The following is a 9,608-nucleotide window of genomic DNA, read 5'->3' as shown; positions in this document are numbered from 1 at the left end:
CCTCTTTATAAAGATTCTGTCTCCAAATACAGTCACATTCTGAGGTACTAGGAGTTAGGACTTTGCAGTGCTCCTAATGTTTGTGTCCCCCGAAATAATTTGTTGAAACCTGATGCCCACTTGTGATGGTATGAGGAGGTAGGGCTTTTGGGATGTGCTTATTAGGTCATGAGGGTGGAGTTTTCATGAATGGGATTAGTACTCTTATAAAAGAGACCCCACAGAGATCCCTTACTCTTTCTGCCACATGAGGTGACGGCGAAAAGACACAGTCTATGAACCAGGAAGAGGGCCTTTAAACTAGACACTGAATATGCCTGCTAAACTTCCCAGCCTCTAGAACTGTGAGAAATAAATTTCTGTTGTTTATAAACCACCCAGTCTCTAGTGTTTTGTTTTGGCTGCCCGAATAGACTGAGACAGACTTCATCATATGAATTTTCAGGGGATGCAACTCAGCACATAACACTAAGCATTAAACTATTAAACTGAAATAAATTAGTAGTATATAGCTTTAGCCTTTGGTGAGTTTCAGATGTAAAATTGACTCCATCACTATCAATTAATTTTTGAATACCCAGTTGCATAATGCTATACTCAAGTTTAACATAGCATCATAGGTAAGAGAATTTAAATTGGAATCCTCACTAGGCAACTTACTGGTGATGTGACCTTTGGCAAGTTACTTACTCTTCCTTACTTATGTCTTTTACCTTATCTTTATAATGGGAATAATAACACCTACTTTATTGGCTGTTATAAGGATTAAATGAGATGGATATATCATATAAACTAAGTGCTTATTAATGTCAGCTGCTGTTGTTAATTAATGTTATTGTTGGTCCGAAGGGAGAATGTGCTGAATTGTGACTAGAGACCATAAATAAGCAAATGGAGATTTGACATTTAAAAAATATAAAACAATACCATTTTTCATCCAGTAAATTATTGTTTGGTTTGCGAAATGTAGTTTCTTTAATAAAAATCGTATAGACATGTAATTAATTTTTTTAATGACAGGTAAACTTTTAAAAATTTATCTTCCTGATATGACAAATGTTGTAATTTCTAAGAGTGTAAAGAGATCACAAGACCAAGAAGTTTGACAACCACTGGTGTATTTATTATGTTTTGTAAATCGACCATAGTTATTCATACATTCTTCTGTTAATGAATTTTATATGGTTCCTCCTTTTTTACTGTCACAATCAGTACTGCCATGTGTACATCCCTGTGTGTGTCCCAGTGTGCATAGATATGAGAGTTTGCATAGGTAGGGAATATACCTAGGAGCAGAATTGCTGAATACAAGGGCATATGCAACCTCAATTTTTTACAGCAAGTAAAGGTGAAAATACCTAGACTCCACAAATAATAAAAAAGGGGAATTAGCAGGGCTTGGACAGAGTGACAGGTAACTGTAAAATGTACCAAGTGCAGCCAGGGAGGTAGGAGGAAAACAGGGAAGAGCAGTATCTGAGAACTGTTTTTATTGAATATAATTTGGGGAAAGAAGTGCAGTGGGCCCTGTCTGCCTGCCTTCATTTCTTTTCTGCAGACCTCACACCTGGCTTTTATCCACTTGATCCACTTCTGGGGATTAGTGGTGTCAGCAGCCAGTTGTGGGCCTTTTTGGAGCAGCTGGGAAGTTCTTGTTGTTTGTTCATCTTTAAAGCTTTGTTTTGAAGTCCCTGTCACCTAGTGCCTGGGCAGCTTGGAGTCACCATCTGAATCCCATTCGTCTTCCCAGTCCTTACTAAGGGATTATTCAAATCAGGAATTCCATGGGCAAGACCTGACTGTAGAGGCCCCATTAGCTGGTGCCAGTAGTGTAGCATGGCTTTGAGATGGGAAACCATTCTGCTTCCTATCAGGTATTCAGTGCGACCCACTGTGCCTCCTGTCCCACAGGCTCCTCCTAGCTCTGTGATGGAGCTGAAGCAATGTCCAGTTTGACCCTTAAGCTTTATCCTACCATCAGGGGTTAAAGACAGTAGTTTAATTCCCATCATCTTTGTATACCCAGCATAGTGCCTATCACAGAATGCATACTCAAGTGTGTGAATGAGGGAATGAATTAAGGATATTTAAATATAGCAAGGCCATTTAACTATGCTGTTAGAACTGCTTTTATATAAACTGGTGAGGAACATGTTCAAAAAGGTTTTTTTCTCAATAATGCAATCTAGGATTCAGCCTTTTAAAACATCAGTAATGCAGAATTATGGCCTATATTTAACACTATGACATTTTCATAATAGATAAACTTTTTTCTCTTTTTCGGTGCCAAGTATCTATTCAAAAGTCTTGGCCTGGTATGTTAAGCAAGATGCAGTCAATTTGGACTATCTGAAAGTGAGCTTTCTCTGATTTAAAATGCAATGTAAACATGTATTTTTGGGAAAAGTGGCCAGATCTAACATATAGTTAACTTTAAAATAGAAATTCACTTGCTGTATAGGAACTTCTTAATCTCTAAAGAAAGCAGGTTTTTCAACCATGTTTTTTTTTTTAAATATACTGCATGTTATGAGCTTTTTCCAGCCTCTGTTTAAAAAAACAAAAAACAAAAACAACTTGCTGTAGTCTGAGTTTATTAATTTCCACATGATGCATGGTTTCTTCAAGGACACAAATTTAAAGAAAAAAGGGACCCATAAATTGTCTCAGAATGAACTTTTACTAGTAACCAGACAGGAGTTTACTAGGCCATGATTAAAGACAATTCATTTACTGGTTTTTGGTGTATGTTGTAAATCTCTAGAAAATACTGCTTACAAATAGTCCCGTGCATCTTGAATTTATTATGTGAAAATGATGTGAGCGGCCATTTGTTGAGCTCTTATATCCCCTACCTAGGATTATTAGGTTGTATTAGCTTCATTCTATAGATAAGGAAATCCAGGCTCTGAGATAGTACTCATATCACTCACAAGGAAGTGTTAGAACCATAAATACCACAGACCTGTACGGTTCCAAAGCCAGTGATATTAGGAGCATATGTAAAATAATAACAAAAAGAACTGGTGTTGTTTGTGATCAGCGTGACCGTCACCGAAGCCGAGTGTCCTAGGCTAAGTATTGTGTCTGGTATACATTAGTGATTAGCCAGTAAACACTGATTGAACTGAATTAGTTTGATCATTTTACCCTTTGAACTTGTCTTCGGATGAGAAAGGGGTTTTTGTTTTGGGTAACAGCTTTGAGGTATAACGGATATACAATGAATTGCACATACTTAAAGGATACAATTTGACAAGTTTTGATATATGTGTACAACCGTGAGACCACCACCGGGGATGGGGAAATTTAAGGGCTGCAAATAAAGATCTTAATTCGGCTTCTAGAGGAACACGCGACGTGGTGAATGTGTGCGAATGGGGAGGTCTGACGTGAATCTAGAGGTCGGCTCTGAGCTCACTACCTGACGGCAGGGTCACCTGGCGGTTCTCCCTCCTTGGGTTAGTCTCGGGGCTACCCCGCTCACGCTCGGGACGCAGGCCTAGCTGGTGTACGACCCTCGACCCGGCTTCTCCCCCGCATTTCCCTAATCCGACTTCAGAACCTATCTGGGAGGAGCCCAGCTCCCAGGTCAGCACTCGTACCAAGTGCGTCAGCCCGGGACTCCAGAGGACCCCGCCTCTCGAGGCCGTCCGGGGCGTTTTGGCGAGCAGCGAGCGGCCGCCGCCCGGGGGGCGGGGTCAGTAGAGCGGGTTGCCGGGAAGGCGGAAGTGCGGGGGCTTCCGGTCGGCGTGAGCAGCGTGCGGTGTTTGAGTTCCTGGGTTTTCTCAGGTGAGTTCTTTTTACCAACCGGCTCCAGTGGGGCGTGGGACTTGGGACTCGAGTCCGCCGCCCGTGGAAAGATCTCAAGCCTCGTCCCTCTCTGGCAAGCTTGAGCCCGGGCCAGAGACGCAGGCCTCCTCTAGAACGAGGGTCTCCCGTTGTCGTGGGGCTTCCCGGTGCTCTGTGGGAAGTGGAGTCCTCCTTAGTGGTTCAGCCCCGCTGAGGGCTGTGTACCGCAACCCTTCTCTCCCAGCCCCTCGCAGGGCTTGCGTTGTTGTACACACAGGACAGAGTGAGTTTGTGATTGCTGCCGTCCAGAAATGTTACTCCACCAGTCGTCCGTTTAACAAATGTTTGCTTAAACTTTACTGTGTGCACAGTGCTACGCACTGGGGGATCCAGTAGCGAACAAGACCTATTTATCCCTTGCCTTCGTGGAGCCCACGGGCCACCGGGAATGACAGAAAATAAGAATTTTAGATTGTAACACGTATTAAACAGGAAAGAAAAGGATGAGGTGGTAGAGAATAAAAGGTGAGCTTACAGGAGTCAGAAAAGCTGTCTCTGAGGTACTGAAGTGAAGGATCAGTTCCCAGGCAAAGGGACGGCAAATGTAAAGATACTGAATGAAGTCAACGTCATTTGGACATTTTTCTTTTTCTTTTTTTTTTTTCAAAATAATGTCTTAGTGATTAACTGCCTATTGATGTGTAATTAACACAACAAACTGCACATATTTAAAGTGTGTAAGATATCCATGTATACTCACACACAAACATAAATCTGTCAGCACAGTCAAGATGATGTTATAAGTCATTCCCACGAGCTTCCCTCTAAACTTTTTGTAATCCCTATAATCCCTTCCCAGCCCTCATCACATCCCCACACTCTCCCTCGGTTGTCATTGATTGGACTTTCTTCAGATGTAATTGGTGCTTGAGGATGGAGTGGAGCATGAGATAAGAGTTAAAGGAGGCAGGGGCTGGGTCACAAATACCCTTGTAGATCTTGAATATATGAGTTGGAAAATCATTAATTCCAAGAAAGACAGTGTCTGCTCTTTAAGTTTTTAAAAGCTCAGGTTGACCACCTTCTAGGGGATGGGCTGGGACTGAGGGGTTGAGGGAAAGCAAGAGTAGAAATAGACAAGTTTAAAATAGCTAGATTGATTTGAGGGGGTGGATAATGAGGAAAATTGGGGTGGGTGGAGTCGCCTGTAGGTTTGGGGGAAATCAGGATTCAGTTAAAAGATAAAATATTTTGTGATTTTTAAGTTGTTGCATAAATGTAAGGTGATGGCACTCTGCATTTTGGGGGAAATTAAATTTCTGCATCTTGTATGAAAACTACAGGAGCTTTCAGAATTGGCTTGACTCACAGTGTGCCAGTGGCCACGGGGAGTTTGGTTTGGTGTTCTTAATTGTTATTTAGTGGCTGTATATGCCACGTTGATCCTCACATAATTTGCACATTATGCCATCATAAATCATGAACAGAGTGAAGAGTTTACTTTCCAGTTGTTCATGTTCTGCAGAGATGCCTTTTGACCTGGTTTTCCAAGGATTTGTTTTTTTGTTTGATGGTAAATAGTTGCTTTTGAAAATGTAATTTTTTAGCTTTCCAGCTAAATATGGCTAAAAGTTTACGGAGTAAGTGGAAAAGGAAGATGCGTGCTGAAAAGAGAAAAAAGAATGCCCCAAAGGAGCTCAGCAGACTTAAAAGTATTCTTAAAGTAGATGGTGATGTTTTAATGAAAGACGTTCAAGAGATAGCAACTGTGGTAGAACCCAAACATTGTCAAGAGAAAACGCAATGTGTGGTGAAAGATGAAACAGGTGAGTTTATGTGTTTCATTTCAAAAAAGGTTATATCAACTTCCTTTTGTGACTTTTTCCCTTTTTCACTGTCTTCCATTCTTTCTCACACTTGCTTCCCAACAGACGTCCTGCCATGCCCACATAATTCTTTGGAGGTGCTACTAGAGATTCTATGCTAAGCTATTTTAAAGCCACCTCATGTGAGTAGGTATGTTTTGGATTATTCAGAGTGAGCCTTTTGTGCTTATACAGTAGCCTAAGTGTCTCAGAAATAGACAGTACTACAGGGGTAGACAAACCTAGACACACTCTCGTTGGAAGGGTACACAGGAGTCAAGAACTAGGCAGGATAGAAGGAGGTCTTTCTTCATTTTACCCTTTGCAAGATCTAGGTTCCATTCTAAGAGTCCTCTGCCCTTATATTATTATCCTAAAGATTAGTTTCCCTGTATTTGATTTTGACAGATTCTAGTTATGTCTGTTTTAATATAGTCTAAAGTTGGAAGCTGTATATAATGTGTATAATAGTCATTATCCTCAATCCCTCTTCCCTTTATCCCCCACCTGTAAACCATTAGCACATCATCTTGACTATCTCCAAAATACATTAGGAATCTATCCATTTTTCTCCTACTTTCATGCTTTCACTTTAATGACAGTTATCTCTTGCCTGAACCACAGTAGTAGCCATTTTACCTCTCTCTTCAGCTTTTGCTCATTTCTGATTCATTTTTGACATACCACCCAGTATGATCTTTTAGGATATAAATCAATTATGTCATTCCCATGCTTAAATCACCTCATTATATTTCCATGTGCTTACCACAGCCTGCCTGGTCCTACTTAATCTCGTTCCAGTACTTCTCTTTAAAAAGGCTGTAACCACAAGCTGAAGTTTGCTTTGTCCTTCTCCCCTCAACAGAACATTGAGAACTCCGTGAGAGCAAGGAGCTTATTTGGACCACAGTATCCCCAGAACCTAGAACAGCACCTAAAATAATCATTCAGTGACCAGTTATTGAAGGGCTAATGTATATCAGGCACTGTTCTAGGAACTGAGGCAACAATGGTGAATAACAGAAATGGCCTCCATCCTAGTGGGATTTACATCACATTGGAGGAGACAGAAAGTAAACCAGATAAATGAACTAATACAATATAATGTCAGGTAGCAGAGTCCACAGAAAACCTGTATACCCTGGTAAGTTCCCAGAGAGGGACATTATGGACATGTCCTTCACAATAGATAAGGTTGGTGATAGATGGACCACAGCATGGCTGTGCTGAGCTTCCTGCTAAGTCTTCTGTTAGAAGAGCTGGATACCTGCATGTGACCTGGATAAAAAAGTGTGGCAGCCCCAGGATTTCCAGGTCTGTTCTGTCGTGAAGCTTGCTGCTTACTGCTGTTCCTCTTCCAAGTACTCTTCATTGGAAGTGGCCAGTCATTCCTAATAGTTTATTTTCTTCTAAGGCCTGTCCATTAGAAGCGTGGGTGCACTTTTTATTGACACAACAATTTTATTTAGCTCAAGAAAGCACCTAATCCGAGGAGTGTTCTCATAACTCGCGTGTTTTCAGAACCATAAACTTACCCCTAATGCAGTAATTCAAACCCATATATCCTAAATGTTTCCTATTTAACTTTCACTGTTGCAAAGGACAATCATAACAATGTTCTCTTTTTTAAAAAATTTATTTCTTATTGAAGTGTAGTTGAATTACAGTGTTGTGTTAATTACTGCTGTGCAGCAGAGTGACTCAGTTATACATATATATACATTCTTTTTCATATTCTTTTCCATTGTTGTTTATCACAGGATACTGAATAAAGTTCCCTGTGCTATACAGTAGGACCTTGTTGTTTATCCATTCTGTATATACCAGTTTGCATCTGCTAATCCTAAACTGACTCCTACCCTCTCCCACTCCCCTCCTCATTGGCAACCACCAGTCTTTGTCCCTGATTCTGTTTCTGTTTCATAGATAGGTTCATTTGTGTCATATTTTAGATTCCACATATAAGTGATATCATATGGTATTTGTCTTTCTCTTTCTGACGTACTTCACTTAATATGATAATCTATAGTTGCATCCGTGTTGCCACAAATGGCATTATTTCATTCTGAGTAGTATTCTATATATGTACCACATCTTCTTTATCCATTCATCTGTCGATGGACATTTACGTTGTTTCCATGTCTTGGCTATTGTGAATAGTGCTGCTGCAAACATAGTGGTGCATGTATCTTTTTGAGTTATAGTTTTGTCTGGATATATGCCCAGGAGTGGGATTGCTGGATCAAATGGTAATTTTATTTTTAGTTTTCTGAGGAACCTCCATACTGTTTTCCACAGTGGCCGCACCAACTTACATTCCCAGCAGCAGTGTAGGAGGGTTCCCTTTTCTTTATACCCTCTCCAGCATTTATTTGTAGACTTTTTAATGATGGCCATTCTGACTGGTATGAGGTGATACCTTATTGTAGTTTTGATTTGCATTTCTCTAATAATTAGCGACGTTGAGCATCTTTGCATGTGCCTATTGGCCATCTGTATTTCTTCTTTGGAGAAATGTCTCTTTAGGTCTTCTGCCCATTTTTTGACTGGGTTGCATAACAACATTCTTTAGAAAGTTTCTTAGTGACTAAATAGATGATGTCCCTACTTCCTCGCAGATACTTTTTATGTCTTTCATGGTTGTGGGAACACATGGCATCATGTGTATGATTCTACTGAATGTGTTGTAAGGAGTTTTTTGAGTGTTAGTCAAAGATCATTGCACAAAGGAATTTTTTTTTTTTTGCTCTTGTAGTTTCATGCCACTTTTAAGTTCAGTGTCCTCATTGCATTAATTTGCTTTTTCATGGGGTTGCATTCATGAGTATTAATAGTTTTTCCATTTTTTAATTCAGATGACATGAAAATGGAGACTGATATTAAGAGAAACAAAAAGACTCTTCTAGACCAGCATGGGCAGTACCCCGTATGGATGAACCAGAGGCAAAGAAAAAGGCTGAAAGCAAAGCGAGAGAAAAAGAAAGGAAAAAGCAAAGCAAAAGCCATCAAGGCAGCGAAGGGTTTGGCTTGGTAGACCCTTAAAAACTTGAAAAATGCCGCATGGAACAGGTCTTTGATTAGAATGTATACATTGATTTCAGCTTCCACCAAATGGAAACTTTGTTTCCATTTTTTAACTTGGCCTTTTTCTTCAATTCAAGCCCAACTGTAACTCCTCAAATTTGTCTTGGTAACTTGAATAAAATATTTTCTTTGATGAATGAAAGCTACGCTGATATTTTAATTGAATGCTATCCAATATGCAGGGATTATCAGACATCAGAATTCTCTCGAGTATTAATGTGGTTGTAATCATTGAGTCTTAGGAAGGATGAAACATAATATTATACTGACAAATTTGAGCTAACTCAGATTTAAAGTAAATTATATATCATGTGAAAATATGTCAGTGGATTTTATAAGCAGTACTTGTTTGGAGTTGTGATTTTGTATAATTCAGAATAAAAGATACTCTGTCTAGATCGTGAAGATCTGTTCTTTCATATATCCTTAAGGTTTCCTAGTAGTAGAGAAGACCAGATTCTTCAGTTAAATTTTTTTTAAATTTTAAATTTTTAGGTGGAATATTGACATGTGAAAATTATTATGCTCCATCTTTTTAGGAGATTAGAACATCCTGGGAACTAGTTTAATGTGCTTCAGTTTTTATATTATTCTCAGAGTATGATTCTCAGAATTAGCTTTTCTGGATGTGTGGTGAAAAAAATATATTACATGGTCATTAAGTTTGGGAAATGCTACATACTTGAAGATTGAAAAACAATATTAGCTTAATACAGGCATATCTTGGAGATACTGCACATTGAGTTCCAGACCACTGCAATAAAGTGGACCACGTGAGTTTTTGGTTTCCTAGTGCATATAAAAATTACATTTACACTATACTGTAGTCTGTTTTACAATAGCATTGCATGTAAAAAAAACGATATA

At 39.5% G+C, this 9,608-nt stretch overlaps 1 protein-coding gene across 1 annotated transcript; it reads left to right on the top strand.

The window, feature by feature from the left end:
- The first annotated feature begins 3,654 nt into the window (after positions 1-3,654).
- On the top strand, positions 3,655-9,139 carry LLPH (LLP homolog, long-term synaptic facilitation factor). Its single transcript, XM_004276599.4, has 3 exons — positions 3,655-3,792; positions 5,400-5,618; positions 8,513-9,139. The coding sequence occupies exons 2-3, from the start codon at positions 5,414-5,416 to the stop codon at positions 8,689-8,691; spliced, it is 384 nt and encodes a 127-aa protein (XP_004276647.1). The 5' UTR covers positions 3,655-3,792; positions 5,400-5,413; the 3' UTR covers positions 8,692-9,139.
- Positions 9,140-9,608: the final 469 nt, after the last annotated feature.

This window comes from Orcinus orca, chromosome 11, assembly GCF_937001465.1.
Source record: "Orcinus orca chromosome 11, mOrcOrc1.1, whole genome shotgun sequence".
Classification (NCBI taxonomy): domain Eukaryota; kingdom Metazoa; phylum Chordata; class Mammalia; order Artiodactyla; family Delphinidae; genus Orcinus; species Orcinus orca.
Note: the sequence above shows the minus strand (reverse complement) of the source record. Positions and strands in the feature narration are given on the sequence as shown.

What these genes read in the sequence shown, in the direction of transcription:
- LLPH (XM_004276599.4), top strand. Translation starts at nt 5,414, where the DNA reads ATGGCTAAAAGTTTACGGAGTAAGTGGAAAAGGAAGATGCGTGCTGAA. An exon ending in TGTGGTGAAAGATGAAACAG is followed by an intron (nt 5,619 to 8,512) that starts GTGAGTTTATGT and finishes TTTTTAATTCAG; the next exon opens with ATGACATGAAAATGGAGACT.